We start from the raw sequence: 16,891 nt of genomic DNA, 5'->3' as shown, positions 1-16,891 counted from the left end.
AAGACTGCTGGAAATACTCCCACCTGCTGGAAGAAGGAGGAAAATGCCAGACCTTTAAAAGCTGCCACTGAAATTTGATCTCTGCTCCTAAAGACATCTATAATGATTATAAGGCCCATCCCTCCTTTTTCCTGGCAGAACCACAATTTGTACGCTATCTGCTAATCCTCATGCTAACATGAGCTTCTGGGAAGCTTGGCTCCTCCCCTGCTCCAGCAGGTGACTCCTAATTAACTGATTCAGTTGCAATGGTCCCATTGCCTTTGTAATGAGCTTAGGCATGGCCATGTGACTTTATTCTGGCAAGTGAGACATGTGGGAAGGTTTTTTAGGGATCTCTGAAAAGGTTTCTTTGCTCTTAAAAAGGAGTTATGAGTTAAGAGATGGTCTTCATCTAACTCAAGACTCCAAATGCTGTCTATATGCTGATAACACCTAAATACATATATTTCTAACCTTGACTTCTCCCCTAACCTCAAGAATTTTAATATATAACTGCTGACTTGACATTTCCACCTGGATGTCTAATACATATTTTAAATTTCTCATGTCCAAAACTGCACTACTGTTTTCCTCAGCTCCTCTCTCCAGTCTTGCTCCTCCCCAAGTCGTTCTCATCTCAGTAATTGTAACTCTACTCTTCTACCACTCTACTTTCTCAGGCCCTCCTTTTTTTTGTTGTTAATAATAATACCACTTGTAAATAATTTATTAGGTAATTAATTAACTTTTGGCTGCATTGGGTCTTCATTGCTGCACGTGGGCTTTCTCTAGTTGCAGTGAGCAGCGACTATTCTTTTGTTGTGGTGCGTGGGCTTCTCACTGCGGTGGCTTCTCTGGTTGCGGAGCACGGGCTCTAGGTGCATGGGCTTCGGTAGTGTGGCATGCGGGCTCAGCAGTTGTGGCTCACAGGCTCTAGAGCACAGGCTAAGTAGTGGTGGCACACAGGCTTAGTTGCTCCGTGGCATGTGGGATCTTCCCAGACCAGGGCTCGAACCCATGTCCCCTGCATTGGCGGGTGGATTCTTAACAACTGTGCCACCAGGGAAGTTCTCTCAGGCCCTCCTTGATTCTTCTTTTTCTTTTATATGCTACATCCAATTCCTCTCTAATTTCCAATATGTTGGCTCTACCTTCAAGATACATTTAGAATCAAATTACTGCCATTGGTCCAAACTATCATCATCTCTTGTATTCTTGCCTCCTACAGTTTATATTCCTCACCACCAACAAACTAGCTCTTTTAAATTATAAGTCAGATCATATTACTCCTCAGCTTAAGATCCTCCAGTGGATCCCCATCTCATTCAGAATAAAGGGCAATGCCCTTCCAGTATCTTAAGGCAACAGATCCTCTGACCGCATCTCCTCCCAGTCTTTCTTTAGCCAACTCTGCTTGACCTTCACTGGCCATCTGGGTATTCCTTGAACATACAAGGCATGTATTATGATCTGAATATTTGTGACCTCCAAAATTCATATGTTGGTGCTCTACCTCTCAATATCATGATTTTTGAAGATGAGGCCTATGAAAGGAAAGTGAGGTTAGATGAGGTCATGAGGATGGGGCACTCGTGATGGGATTAGTGCCCTTATAAGAAGAGACACCAGAGAATTTGCTCTCTGTCTCTCCCCATGCATGCACAATGTCCTTCTAGAATTCAAAACTTGGATATATACTTGGCATTTAATGTGGCATTACTTTCAAATTAATCTCCAACTAAAACCATGGCTTCATTTGTTTCTTCCTGGCAACAATCTCTTTGGTTGGTGACTGAAGCAAATTTCACTGAAAAACCCCAATTCACCACACACCAGGAATTAGTCTTTCAGTGGGTCTGAATATATGTAACTTTATCAAAGACAATGGCTTTCTGAAAAGATCTAGACATATTGAAGGTGCTGTACTGGGTTGTATCTTTCCTATGAGATAGTATTGGAGATAATATTGAAATACTAATATGCACTGGTAGAGGTAATTAATGACCAAGCAGAAATTAAAATTCCTTATAAACAGTTCACAGATAAGAATAAAAGGGAAATTTTATATGCTTTTGGGTAATTACTACATTACTCTCACTAAAATTATAAATTGCTGTTTCTCAAAATGGATCTTAAAAAAAGTTAACAAAGTAATATGAGTATATGGTATCAAATCAAATAGAAAAAAAATGTTACGATGTCCTTACAGATATCTCAGGCCCACTTCACATAGGAATTTTAAGTTCGATCTCCTTTTTTGTAAGCTGAGAATATTATTGCTTCTATCATTTCCTCTATGGTTCCTTCATATCTTTCACTCCAACAGTGTAAAAGTTATATTGTCCAGATTGCTAACAGTTACATTCTACTCTGCAAAGACCAAGGGAAAAAAAGCCTGCCATGTGACTAGCATAAGAAATTAGGTTCTGCTATCCATTTTGCATGAAGCCAAATAAAAATTCTAACTCTATGCCTCTGGAACTAGAAAAAGAAGAGCAAACTGAGCCCAAAATTAGCAGGAGGAAGGAAATAATAAAGATTAGGGCAAAAATAAATGTAACTGAGAACAGAAAAACAACAGAAAAGATGAACCAAACTGAGAGCTGGTTCTTTGAAAAGATAAAGAAAATTGACACACCCTTAGCTAGACTAACCAAGGAATAAAGAGAGAGAACCCAAATCAACAAAATTATAAATGAAAAAGGAGACATTACAAATGATACCACAGAAATGCAAAGGATCATAAGAGACTACTGTGAATAACTATATGCCAATAAAATGGACAACGTAGAAGAAGTGAAAAAATTCTTAGAAACATACAACCTACCAAGACAGAGTCAGGAAGAAACAGAAAATCTGAATAAACCAATTACTAGTAAGGATATTGACTGCATAATCAAAAATCCCCCAATGAGAATGAAAGAAAAGAACTATACGATTATCTCAACTGAGGCAGAAAAAGCATTTGGCAAAATACAGCAACTGTTTATGATAAAAACAATCAACAAATTAGGTGCAGAAGGAACATATCTCAACAAAATAATGGCCATACATGAGAAGCCTAGAGCAAACATCATACTCAGTGGTGAAAGGTTAAAGTCCTAGCTAGAGCAATCAGGCAAGAAAATAAAATTAAAATTATCAGAATTGGGAAAGAAGAAATAAAATTTTTTCTACTTGCAGATGAAGACGCAACCAAAAAACTGTTAGAATTAATAAATGAATTCAGTAAAGTTGCAGAATATAAAATGAACATAGAAAAATCAGTAGCATTTCTATACACAAACAACAAATTTTCTGAAAAAGAAATAAAGAAGTTAATCCTATTTACAATAGAATCAGAAACAATATAATACTTAGGAATAAATTTAACCAAGGAGGTGAAAGAATTCTATTTTGAAAACTGTAAGACACTGATGAAAGACATCAAAGAGGACACAAATAAATAGAAAGGTATCCCACATTCATGGACTGGAAGAATTAATATTGTTAAAATGTCAATACTACCAAAAGCCATCTATAGATTTGGTGCAATCTCTATCAAAATTCCAATGCCATTTTTTACAGAAATAGAAAAAAAACCTCCTAAAATTTATATGGAACCACAAAAGATCACAAATAGCCAAAGGAATCCTGAGAAAGAAGAACAAAGCAGGAGGCTTTTCCTGATTTCAAGCTATCCTATAATACTATAGTAATTAAAACAGTATGGTACTGGCATAAAAACAGACAAACAGACCAATGGAAAAGAACTGAGAGCCAGATATAAACCCAAGCATAAATGGTTAACTAATATTTAACTAGGGATTCAAGAATACTCAGTGGAGAAATGATAATCTCTTTAATAAATGTTGCTGGGAAAATCGGGTATTCATGTAAAAAAATGAAAATTGATCCCTATCTTATACCACTCCCCCAAATTAACATGAAATGGATTAAAGACTTAAATGTAAGATCTGAATCCATGAAACTCCTAGAAGGAAATGTAGGAAAAAAGCTCCTTAACATGGGTGTTGGTCATGGGTTTTTTTGTAAATCACACCTAATGGGCAAAAAATAAACAAGTGGAACTGCATCAAACTAAAAAGCTGCACAGCAAAAGTAACTCTCAACAAAGTGAAGAAAACCTACAGAATGGGAAAAATATTTGTAAACCGTATATCTCAGAGAGGGTTAAAATCCAAAATACATAAAGAGCTCATAAAGCTGAAAAGCAAAAAAGCAACTAATTCAAATAAAAAATGTCAAAAACCTGAATAGACATTTTTCCAAAGATACACAAATGGCCAACTGGTACATGAAAAGATGTTCAACATCACTAGTCACTAAGAAAATGCAAATTAAAACCACAATGAGATATCACTTCACACCTGTTAGAATGGCTGTCATAAAAAAGACAAGAGATAACAAATGTTGGTGTGGATGTGAAGAAAAGGGTACCCTAGTGCATTGTTGGTGTGATTGTAAATTGGAGCAGCCACTATAAAAAACAATATGGAGTATCCTCAAAAAATTAAAAATAGAACTACCATACAATTCAGCAATTCCACTTCTTGGAATATATCCAAAGGAAATGAAAACACTAATTTGAAAAGATATCTGCACCAATGTTCATAGTAGCACTATTGAAATAGCCAATATACAGAAATAACCTAAGTGTCCATTGATGGATGAATGGATAAAGAATGGAATATTATTCAGCCATAAAGAACAGTGAAATCCTACCACATGTGACAACACGGATGAACCTTGAAGGCATTATGCTAAGTGAAATAAGTCAGACAGGAAAAACAAATACTGAATGGTCTCACTTATATGTGGAATCTAAAAAACAAAAAAAAACAAACATACCAAACTTATAGAAAACAGAAAAAGAGATCAGGGATCAGATCTGTGGCTATAGAAGAGGGGTGGTGGGAGGCGGAATTAGAGGAAGGTGGTCAAAAGGTACAAACTTCTAGTTATAAGATAAATAAGTACTAGGAATATCACGTACAACATGATGACTATAGTTAACGCTGCCGGATGATATACAGTTATTCCTTGAATAACATGGGTTTAAAATGTACAGGTCCACTTACACATGAATTTTTTTCAATAAATACATATTACAGTACTACGATCTGTGGATGGTTAAATCCACAAATTTGGAACTGAATGAGGAGGCCGACTGTAAAGTTATAGGAGGATTTTCAACTGCATGGGGGTTGGTGCTTCCAACCTCTGAGTTGTTCAAATTCAACTGCAAAGGAAAGTTGTTAGCAGACTAAATCCTAAGAGTTCTCATCGTGAGGAGGATTTCTTATCTTTTTATTGTATCTATATGAGATGATGGTTCTTAACTAAACTTACTGTGGTGATCATTTCACAATATAGGCAAATCAAACCATTGGTGATGTATGTCAATTATTTCTCAATAAAACTGAGAAAAAGAAAGAAATTGACATAATCCAGAGCAACACCAAAAAAGCTCAGGAAATATATGGATAAAACCATGTTTGATCATACCACAATAAAATATTTAATCATAATTTTTTCTTATTTTAAAAATAATATGTTTACCTCAGAAAATTTTAAAATATGTTTATATTATACATGTTTTGTGGCCTCTGCTTTAAGATGGGACAATTCAGAGTTATAATTCCCTCTCCAGAAACTCTTGTGGATCAGACCAAGGCTAGACTTTACCTGCCCTTGGAAACAACTTCCACTGTGCCCTCACGTTTTCTTGAAAAGCACTCCCTCAGTAAATCATCTGCACCCAAGCCCTGTCTTAGGCTCTGCTTCAGGGAAAGCAGTTCCCTAATGTGAAGAATAAGTTGAGTCAGTAGATTGAAAAGGAGTTACCACAGTAATGGAATACAAGAACAAAATAGCTTCAAACATACCCTGGTAAAATGACTGAACTCCAAGGATAAAAATAAAATCTCACAAATAATAAATGAATAAAGGCCAGTGAACGAGCATGGGACTTCTTAGCTGCATATTGGAAGCTGATGGACCATGGAACATTATCCAGACTTCTGAGAAAAAAAAAGAGCTACAACTTAAGGGTCTATATATCATTTAGGTAACATTTACCAGTCAGGGTAAAGGAAAGATATTCCTAGAGCTGCAAAATTTCATAGACTCTATTACCCACATACCTCACCTAAGGAAAATTCTTCAAAAAGGACTACTCAGTTGAAAAATAAATCAGGGGACTTCCCTGGCGGTCCAGTGGTTAGGGCTCCGTGCTTCCACGGCAGGAGGCATGGGTTCAATCCCTGATTGGGGAAGATCCTGCATGCTGCCTGGCGCAGCCAAAAGTAAAAAAAAAAGAAAAAGAAAAAGAAAAAGATATCAGAATAGAGACTTCAAAATCGGGGAAGATGAAGAGAACAAATAGTAGTGAACTATGATTCCTGCAATGTACATATAATTAAGTCTGAGTAGATAATGATATAGTGATTGGGAATTTGTAATATAAATGCTAAATAACGATTCTTGAAAAAAAAAAGTCACTCTGCAAGAGAAATCAAAGTAGTCTAGAATTAAAGTGCTAAATCATCTCAACAAATCTTTGGAGTTGACAGGGGATATAAAGAAGAGAATAGGGCTTCCCTGGTGGCTCAGTGGTTGAGAGTCTGCCTGCAGACGCAGGGGACACGGGCTCGTGCCCCGGCCCGGGAAGTGCCATGATTACTCCCACACTCCAAGTAGAAAAAGAGGAGGAAAAGGGAACTACAAAGGATCTCTCATCTGAGTTACCCTCCTTTTTAGTCAGGGTTCCCAGAAGCTCCACCCACAGCTTCCACCAGCCATACGGCCCTCCTCGCACCACAGGGGCCTTGGAAATACAGTTTTTCTCCTGAGTGCATATCACTCCCCCCAAAAATTTAGGTTCTGGTATTAAGAACAAACGGGAGAATGGATAATGGATGTCTGCCAGTGATGTCTGCCACAGTGTTGTGATAAAACCAATAGAAATAGCAAAAAGGAACAGCAATAGAAAAACATAAAGATGGAAAGAAAGAATCATGTTTATAGTTGTTTAAATGTGACAATGGACTGAATTCTTTTAAAAGCTAACTGTCAGATTAAGTTAAAAATATAAAACCACTATAAGTTGCAGAGAAACAAAACTATAAGAAAATTATTTCCTAAAAAGGCTGAACTCAGGCAGCACCTTCCTCCAGTTTCTTTATCTTATTCTTCAGTGAATAAACAAGAGTTTAGGGCTTCCCTGGTGGCGCAGTGGTTAAGAATCCGCCTGCCAATGCAGGGGACACGGGTTCGAGCCCTGGTCTGGGAAGATCCCACATGCCGCAGAGCAACTAAGTCTGCGAGCCACAACTACTGAGCCCATGTGCCACAACTACTGACCCTGTGCTCTAGAGCCTGCGAGTCACAACTACTGAGCCCACGTGCCAAAACTACTGAAGCCTGGGAGCCTAGAACCCATGCTCCACAACAAGAGAAGCCACCGCAATGAGAAGCCCATGCACTGCAACAAAAGGGTAGCCCCTGCTTGCTGCAACTAGAGAAAGCCCGCACACAGCAATGAAAATCCAATGCAGCCAAAAATAAATAAATAAAATAACAAAACAAAACAAAACAAAAACCCAAGAGTTTAGCTGCAATGATTATGATAATGAAGATGAGTAGAGATGATGCAGAATTGCAGGTATTTATTTGAAAATATAAAAGTATCTCTTTTTTTTTTTTTTTTTTTTTTGCGGTACGCGGGCCTCTCACTGCCGTGGCGTCTCCCATTGCGGAGCACAGGCTCCAGACGCGCAGGCCCAGCGGCCATGGCCCACGGGCCCCACGCGGGATCCTCCCGGACTGGGGCACGAACCCACGTCCCCTGCATCGGCAGGCGGACCCTCAACCATTGTGCCACCAGGGAAGCCCAAAAGTATCTCTTTTTTATATATCTAGAATGCCTAATTCAAAGGTTTAGCAAATTGTAAGATTAATATAAAATTTATCTCTAAGATAGCTTGCTTTTAATCAAGTTTCATATATCCCATAAGAAAGTATTAGAAACCAAGTACTTATTGTTACACACGATTATAATCTTCAAGATAGTAAAACAGTTGTTCGGATTTGGGGACATTATTATTTGAGTGAGCTCAAGGAAAAGAGTTTTGTGAAAGATAACCTTAGAATACAAAATACGTAGGTATCTATGTATGTAAGTACAAAAATATGTAGGTAGAATTTTGGATTTGATAATAAGCAAACTTATTTCTTATTATCAGAATATAATCATTATCATAATGTTTAATGCCAGTTATTAAAGAATTACTAAGGGTAAACATCAACTACAATTTTTGTTTGTTTATTAGTTTTTAATATTCCACATATGATATTTAAGGTAGCCCTTCTCTCCACCTGTCAGGTCACTTTGCTGACCAATAAAAATGGTTAAAGAATCTGAAAAGGGGCTTCCCTGGTGGCGCAGTGGTTGAGAGTCCGCCTGCCGATGCTGGGGACGCGGGTTCGTGCCCCGGACCGGGAAGATCCCACATGCTGCGGAGCGGCTGGGCCCGTGAGCCATGGCCGCTGAGCCTGCGCGTCCGGAGCCTGTGCTCCGCAACGGGAGAGGCCACAGCAGTGAGAGGCCCGCATACCGCAAAAAAAAAAAAAAAAAAAAAAAAGAATCTGAAAAGATAACCAAAACATAACCTCCAGGGCAGGTCAAGGCAAATGGTTTACTAATAAATTTAAGGGACAGATAATTATCATAGTATAAAATCTTTTCAGAAAATGAAAATATATGGAAAACAACTCATTTTAGGAAGATATATTAACATATTATCAAATAGATAATTTTCCCAAAACATTAATAAGTGCCTATGAGTATTCCAAATTCTAGGTCCGAGGTTCTAGGGGTACACATATGAATCAGATTCTTGCTTTCAAGGAGTTCACAGACTAGTCGGGGAAAACACATAAATTCAAATGCTGTAGTTAGTGAAATCCACTTACAGCAGTTTGGCAATCTACACAATCTGAATGAACCTTCTAGCACAAACGCTGCATTATCATGGCCAGAAGAAAATAAGGAAAATCAAAGAACAAAAAATAAAAAATAAAAGGACAGTGAAATAACAACTGAAGGTGAGAGGTAAGCAAGCATCCACTCTAGGGTTGCAATGGAGAATAAATCTGTAAGGAGGCGAAGTAGAATATGAGCCTCTTCAACAAGCTGGGACACCCACAGGGCGCTAAAATGGTCACAGGTTGATAGCAGCATCCAGCCCAAAGGAGAAGAAAATGTTAATTTTCTGTGGAAGGCAGCAATGCTCAGTTAGTTCCTCAGGACTCCCACAGGTGAGCTTCAACCATATATTAGTTTAGAATATATATCTGCCAAATAAATAAAGCCACAAGTCTTCATGTATTGTAGACCACCATGAATTGACTGTGTTTATCAGTTCATTCTGACTGCCAAATTATATCACACCGTAATTTATTCATCCAGTCTCTTGTCCAGTCTCTACCAAGAACTTTAGTAAACACGCACCATGTACATAAGTGCTATCATTTCCCTCAGGTAAATATCCAGGAGTGGAATTGCTGGTTCAGCATAAATGTGAATCTATTTTCAAGTTCACAAGACAATGACAAAGTTTTGTTTCAAAAATAGTTGAATCACTTTATACTCCTACTAGTGTTATAAGAAATTCTGTGCAACACTTACTATTGTCATTTTAAAATTTTTAACCCATCTAGTGAATGAAAAATTGCATTTCACTGTGGTCTTGATTTGCAATTCCCTGATGACTCATCAAACTGAACATCTCTTTCTATGGTAATTGGCCATGTTTTTCCACTGTCTTTTGCTCACTTTTCTATTGGCTTGTTTGGACTTAGTTTCAACTTATATCCAACTGTTTACCTGGTCCATCACATTATTCTCAGGCAACAGGACAAATTAGATATCCAACATTAGAAGGGTTCCCAAATACATCATGCCTAGAAATTACTCTGGCATTTGTTCACGCTGTTTGCTCCCCAAGCTTGCTGTGCTCTTCTCCTTCCCCAAAGGGCCTTCAGCTCAGAACAAATGTTACCTGATCTTTGAAGACACCCCTAGGCCTGATAAAATTTGTTCTGTACACCAAGAGCATTTCATTCATGCCACTCCATTATAGCAAACCACCTGTGTACCACATAGATGTCTTCCCCTTCCCTCGCTCTTTACTTGGAAAATAGAAGCTTCTTGATGGCTTATTTATCTCTGAATCTTCAAAAGTTAACAGTTCTTGGGACAAAAGAGGCATTAAATGTTCAAATTCAGAAGAGATGACTTTGCTACAGGATCTAATTTCAACAGCATTTCATTCACATTGTAAGAAAAGCCTTATAGAACAGCTTTAAATTAAGTTCTTTAACAAACGTGTAGGAAGGCATTTTATTAGTCAACTTCAGAAAATCTCAGTCAGTTCTAATTTCAGATATCTTGCATTCTCAAATCATGTGACCCAGTTTGGGTTTGGAAAATGATTACTTCAGGACTGGACACTACCATGGGACTCATACTCACAGACAGAAACAGAAGATTTCTCATGTTCAAATAATTTGGTTACATTTTATAAAGTACATAAAACATGAACAAAAACAAAAAAGCTGTGCTACAAGGGAAAATAAAGTTCTACTAGACAGGTTCAAAAAAATTGAGGCCACCATCAAAAATATAAACAAAAAATTGATTCCAAATAACTTAAATACTTGAAGAATAAATATTTTAAATTATCATATGAATACCTATTTTCATGCTCCACTGCAGTCCCACCTTCATCCTCAATAATCTGACTCACACTAAATTGGGGATTTAATAGGTGCATCTATCTACTCAGATACACTCATTCGCTCACTCAACAAATACAACGGCACAGAAGTGTGCCAGACCCTGCTGCTTCTTTTTAAGTAACTCAGGGATTTTTTCACTTGAATTAAAAAAAGTTGAACTTATGGGACTGTCTCACTGCCCCAGAAATTTAATTAATACCAGCACCATGGATACACTTGAGTATGGAGTAGAAGAAACCACTTAGAAGTGAAATGTCAGCAAACAGGGACGGGAGCCTCCCTGGCAGAGTCAGTAGCACGTAAAGGTTAACGTCAAAGGGTGCAGCATCCAACAGGGCTGGGTTCAAATCCTGGCTCAGTTCTGCCCCAAACCCCGTATCAGTTTCCTCATCTGTAAAATGGTAATTAATAATACATAATTCATAAATTTGCTGGGGAATCAAATGCAATCATGGAATACAATTTGTCCCAAAGTGTCTGATATTCAATAAATGATATGATGCCAGCCTCTGCTGAGGGAATACAAGAAATGTTTCCCTGGCTAGAGTACATACGAGATATATTGATATATCGCTTAAAGTGAGATAAACATACATCGCTGTCAAGGCTGGGAAATTACCCCAAAGCCAATCCAGGCAACCACCTCTAGGAAGCTAAGTGATTTCACGATGTCTAGACAAGCCGGAGCTGGGGGAGATCAGTTAAGGTGCATGGGATCACACCGCATTTGGGGGCCTTAAGCCCCTTCCCCATTTCCCTCATATAAACAGGTTAGTTAGGAGTGACAGAGCCAGGGGTCGAGCGAGGCCCTTTAATGACTTCGGTTCCCGCCTCTCCCCGCTGGCGGTCCCTGCCTGCGGCACGCAGGTGGGGCCCCGTCTCCAGCTCCGCCGGCGACCCAGGAAAGCGCCCGCAAACGGACCGTTCCTTGCTCTCCCGGGAGGGATTACTGCGTAGGACTCCACGACTAAACAGCTCTCTCGCCACACCCTTTTCACTGAACCCCTTAGAACCCAACTCGCCTCCTCTCTCCTCTCCTCAGCCCCGCCCGCGATTCGGAAAACGACTTTTACTAGGAAGTGAGGGTTTATCTCCCGGCTGCTACCGGGCCACACGACCCTCTCTCCCGAGCAACAGCAGCGCATGGATGCTGGGCAGGACGCTGCCCTGCGCCCCGGCCACGCTGCCGGCTAACTCCTGGATTCCCACCGCTAGGAGTTCAAGCACTGCCGCCGGGTACTCCGGAGTCGCGACGCTCACCTGCTCGGCGCGTCTATCTTTGTGCAGCTGACCCACGGCTAGCGCAGGGGCCGAGGGCTCAGGCCCAGGCCTGGACTTCGCCCACACGCAGCCACCCTGCATTCAGCGCCTGAGCTGGGTTACCCCTTACTCACAAAGTCAGTGAAAAAATAAAATATTCACACCCGGCAGACTCCGGCGCGCCACACTACGCCTGCACCTCGAGCTTTCCTATTGGACGCCGCGACATCCGCGGTCTCAGAGACGGAGCGGGTCGACCAGCGAGAACCCGGGTAGCACCAGCGAGAACCGCCCCCTCTGACGCCTCCTATCCAATCGGAGGAGGATAGCCGGCTCACCCTATTTGCATACAAGCCATTCTATATATGCTCAGGGCCCGAAGCCTCCCCCGCTAAGAAGCGTGTACCACTTCCAAGACGTGGGTTTGGAAAGGTAGCGATGCCTACTTTTCCCAAAAGGAATCCAACGTCGGCAGTCCGGCTCTGAAACAGAGAGCAAAATCACTACTGCCCTGCGCCGTATTTCCCAGGCTACGTTCTAAGCGCGGACGCTAGGTTCCCGGCTCGAGCTCTGCGGCTCACACCTCCCCAAGCCTCAAGCCTAACCCCAATTAACGCTTCATTTGAAGCACCTATCTGCACATTCACACGGCAGGTTAGGCACTACCAACTCTTTTCTTGACGTTTTGAGGGCCCTAAAAAGGGCCTCTTGGGATCTGGAGATAAGCCGCAGGCACACCTCAGCCGCCGAAGCCGTAAAGGGTGCGGCCCTGGCGTTTCAGCGCATACACCACATCCATGGCCGTGACCGTCTTGCGCTTGGCGTGCTCCGTGTAAGTCACTGCATCACGGATCACGTTCTCCAGGAACACTTTGAGCACTCCCCGGGTCTCCTCATAGATGAGGCCAGAGATGCGCTTCACACCACCACGGCGAGCCAGACGGCGAATGGCGGGCTTCGTAATACCCTGGATGTTGTCCCGTAAGACCTTCCGGTGGCGCTTAGCGCCTCCCTTACCCAGCCCTTTGCCACCTTTACCTCGGCCGGACATCTTTCACAACAACACGTCTAAAACCAAACAGCAAGCTGCTAGTAGTTCTGTGAGCTGTGAACCTGGGCTTATACTTCCTTCTAGCGGACCTGTTTGAAAACCTCAAGAAAGTGGGCGGAGCTATAGGCTCCAGGAGATTTCTTTCTTTCTTTCTTTTTTTTTTTTTTTTAAAATTCCCTCCCTATAGGGCTTCCCTAGTGGCGCAGTGGTTGAGAGTCCGCCTGCCGATTCAGCGAACACCGGTTCGTGCCCCGGTCCGGGAAGATCCCACATGCCGCGGAGCGGCTGGGCCCGTGAGTCATAGGCCGCTGAGCCTGCGCGTCCGGAGCCTGTGCTACGCAACGGGAGCGGCCACAACAGTGAGAGGCCCGCGTACCGAAAAAAAAAAAAAAAAAAAATTCCCTCCCTATAAAATTTCTTGTTTGCTTATTTGGGAAAGATTTTCTTATTTTTGCCATGAAATTGAGGAAGGACTCGATAAAATTTATTTTGCCTTTTCTCTCTCTGTAGGGCGCGGGAATTCTAATTTTATAGTTTTCAAACGGAATGCTTACTCTTATAATACCATTCTCAGACTAATGTGAAAACCAATAGGAACCAGGAATGCTTTACTACATGTTAAATTTAAAAGCGGTTGCTTTACACCTGTGGATCTTTTTAAGTCACTAGTTGGGGTAGAGAAAATCTTTTAATGGTTCTTTTTTCTCTTTTGGGGGCCCCGTGGAGAAAGAACTAAAATCCTTTCAAAAAGTCTAACCTTACCCATTCCCCCCAATCCCCCCAGACTTTTCCCTTGAAGATTCTTCTGCACAGTTGGCAGACTTTACTGCCTCCACCGCCTCCAGCCGAAGCGCGTTTTTTGCGTTTCAATCAAATAACTATTTCTGTGATTATTTAGTTAAAATACTGTAATCTTATTTCATTAAAACCCGAGGTTCTCACTTAAAAATTCAAAGTTCCTGTAAAATAGTGGATGCCATGATCGTGGCTTTAAATAGTGATTTATACTGCAGATCCCCAATTAGGAGGCTCTCCATTCTTTTCTTAAGAGAATCCCTGAGCAGAAACAAAACTTTTGAGTAGTGTCGCCCCTCTAGGAGATAGGACTGTCTGTCTTCCCAAAAGGGTTTACTGCGATAAAAGGCAGCAGTATTTAGAGGATGATTCATAACTCTTTCCCAGGTACTTAACACCTTGAGGAACAAATATTTTAGTAAACTGTGCTCCCTGTCCCTAGTCCTGACGAATAAGCCTTTCCAGCAGGAAAGCTTTATGGTAAATATTTATATATACCTAAATGCTTATTATTTACCTATCCTTACCCATCTCCATAGCACAAAAAAGTTACTGTTATTGTTGTTAAAGAAGAATTAAAAGAGCTCTCAGAACACTCTCTGGATGGCTAAAAAAAAAAAATCCTAAATAGTCAAATTGTACCACATGATTTTAATCCTTGACTCAAAGAAGAAAAGTCTTGAAGAATCAGGATTCTTGTAATGGTAAAATAGGTTGGCTTTTAAATATTTACTAAGAAATCAAGGTTAGAACATTTTCAAGTTAGAGATCTCTCTTGTTTACAAGAATAAAAAGTGTCCATAATAATAATAATAATAACTCAAAAATTGGGGGCATACCCTGCGACCTCAAGTGCTAGAGGGATTTCTTGCTTCAGGCCTTGTACTTTAGAGTAGCTCTCCTTCCGGATTTTTCTTTTTCTTACCATGGTTTCTTAATTTTTTTAAACTTTTTAAAAAATTAATTAATTTATTTTTGGCTGCATTGGGTCTTTGTTACTGCGTGCAGGCTTTTTTATCTAGTTGCGGTGAGCAGGAGAGCTACTCTTTGTTGCCGTGAGCGGGCTTCTCATTGCAGTGGGTTCTTTTATTGTGGAGCATGGGCTCTAAGAGCATGGGCTTCAGTAGTTGTGGCATGCGGGCTCAGTAGTTACGGCTTGCAGGCTCCATAGTTGTGGCACACGGCCTTAGTTGCCTTAGTGGCATGTGGGATCTTCCCCGACCAGAGCTAGAACCTGTGTTTCCTGCATTGGCAGGCGGATTCTCAACCACTACACCACTAGCGCCACTAGGGAAACTCGGTTACTTAATTCTTAAGACGTTATTTTCCTGCGAGTGAGCGAGGACGTTGAAACCTCAGGATCCTGTAAATTCAACTGAACCCCTAAAGGCGGAGCAGTCGGGCCCAGGGTATTCATATGGAAGGTTATGTAAATGAGGGTTAGCAGTTTTTCTTTTGATTGGAGCAAGCTGGAGAAGGCGGTCCTTCTGCCAGCGCTCTAATTGGGAGAAGAGCCTGCCTGTCATTGGTCACCGGAGCCGAGGTTGTTTCCGCGCCCAATGGGAAGGCGCTGCCTAGTGTCAGCAAAGTGTTGGTGGAGGCAGTTCAGATGTGGTACGTTGCCCTCCCATTCTAGGAACTGGACCGCTGGGTTTTATTTCCCCTAGCTGGAGTTTTAGGCGAGAGACAAACATGTCTGGTCGCGGAAAGCAGGGCGGCAAAGTGCGGGCAAAGGCCAAGTCCCGGTCCTCTCGCGCGGGCCTGCAGTTCCCGGTGGGCCGAGTGCACCGACTGCTGCGCAAAGGTAACTACGCAGAGCGAGTGGGAGCCGGGGCGCCGGTGTACCTGGCAGCGGTGTTGGAGTACCTGACGGCGGAGATCCTGGAGTTGGCTGGCAACGCCGCGCGGGACAACAAGAAGACCAGGATAATCCCTCGCCACCTGCAACTCGCCATCCGCAATGACGAGGAGCTAAACAAGCTGCTGGGGAAAGTGACCATCGCCCAGGGCGGCGTCCTACCCAACATCCAGGCCGTGCTGCTGCCCAAGAAGACGGAGAGTCAGAAGGCGAAGAGCAAGTGACCCTGACGCCGCCACAGGAGAGCTGGCTTCCTCAGCAAAGGCTCTTTCCATAGCCACCCCGCAGTGTTTTTGAATACGGTTGATGTTATGGAGGGCCGGCGCGATCTAGTGGGGAGGTGGGCGGCGAGGGGCCCATTAGGGTCGGGGGCCAATAAAGTCGGTGAAAGTTGTCTGGTCGAGAGAACTGTGTAATCGCGGGGGCCTGCCGGGTGACCCAGGGGGCAACCGGGAGGCCTTTGGAGGAGGTACTGGTGGGTCGGCCTGAGCCACTTTCTGGGCTGCTTTGGTCCGCAGGTCACCCTCAAGGCGGGCAAGGGAGACCAGAAGGGACCCACTGGCCTGGAGGTGGGCAGAGTTGGGAACTCTTCCTCCTCGCCTGAAGGCGGAGGAGAGACAGAGTAGGTGCGAATGCGGCTGGGGGAATTATTTTTACTTTCCCTTCCCAGGGCCTTTGCTCCCCTGCCCTGTTTGGGCAATTCAGGAACCTGTTCTAGGAAGGAGACGGTGGCTTCGAGCTGATCTTGGGCAGGAAGTTGTCTCTCTGCCCATACTTTTCAAAAGGTAAAATAACTTGCCGTCTTGGAAGTGTGGCTCTGATGACACGGTGTCAACAGATTTTCTTGGCCTGACAGCTGTTGTGTTTTCGGTATCAGATATTTTTATGAACATGCTTATGTTCACATTTCTTTAAAATGAAGAATACGGAAGCATGAGTGTGTAATGTGTAATACGGAAGCATGAGTCACGAGGTTGGAAGTTTGTTCCCCTGACACTCATGTTGCAGAACAGTGCAGCACCTTTAGTCATGAGTTACATATGCTTATGAGCTTTAAAAATGATTTTCTCAAGTTTCTAGCTTCATAATGGTCTTATCTCCACCATGTTAGATTCCTGTGGAAATGTAATTGGTTTGATTTT

The 16,891-nt window shown here is 42.0% G+C and overlaps 2 protein-coding genes across 2 annotated transcripts in view; one reads left to right on the top strand and one right to left on the bottom strand.

Moving 5' to 3' along the window:
• Positions 1–13,096, bottom strand: part of LOC132529820 (histone H4) — a 31,229-nt gene extending 18,133 nt beyond the window's left edge. The window contains exon 1 of the mRNA XM_060166839.1: positions 12,784–13,096. Within this exon, the coding sequence (XP_060022822.1) occupies positions 12,785–13,096 (312 nt within the window). The 3' untranslated portion in view covers position 12,784. The remainder of the gene's footprint in view (positions 1–12,783) is intronic.
• A 2,358-nt stretch (positions 13,097–15,454) lies between these two features.
• Positions 15,455–16,143, top strand: LOC132529116 (histone H2A.J). Its single transcript, XM_060165386.1, has one exon. The coding sequence runs from the start codon at positions 15,584–15,586 to the stop codon at positions 15,971–15,973; it is 390 nt and encodes a 129-aa protein (XP_060021369.1). The 5' UTR covers positions 15,455–15,583; the 3' UTR covers positions 15,974–16,143.
• Positions 16,144–16,891: the final 748 nt, after the last annotated feature.

This window comes from Lagenorhynchus albirostris, chromosome 11, assembly GCF_949774975.1.
Source record: "Lagenorhynchus albirostris chromosome 11, mLagAlb1.1, whole genome shotgun sequence".
NCBI lineage: Eukaryota > Metazoa > Chordata > Mammalia > Artiodactyla > Delphinidae > Lagenorhynchus > Lagenorhynchus albirostris.
The sequence above is the reverse complement of the archived record's forward strand: the minus strand, read 5'-3'. Positions and strand labels throughout refer to the sequence as shown.

What these genes read in the sequence shown, in the direction of transcription:
- LOC132529116 (XM_060165386.1), top strand. Translation starts at nt 15,584, where the DNA reads ATGTCTGGTCGCGGAAAGCAGGGCGGCAAAGTGCGGGCAAAGGCCAAG.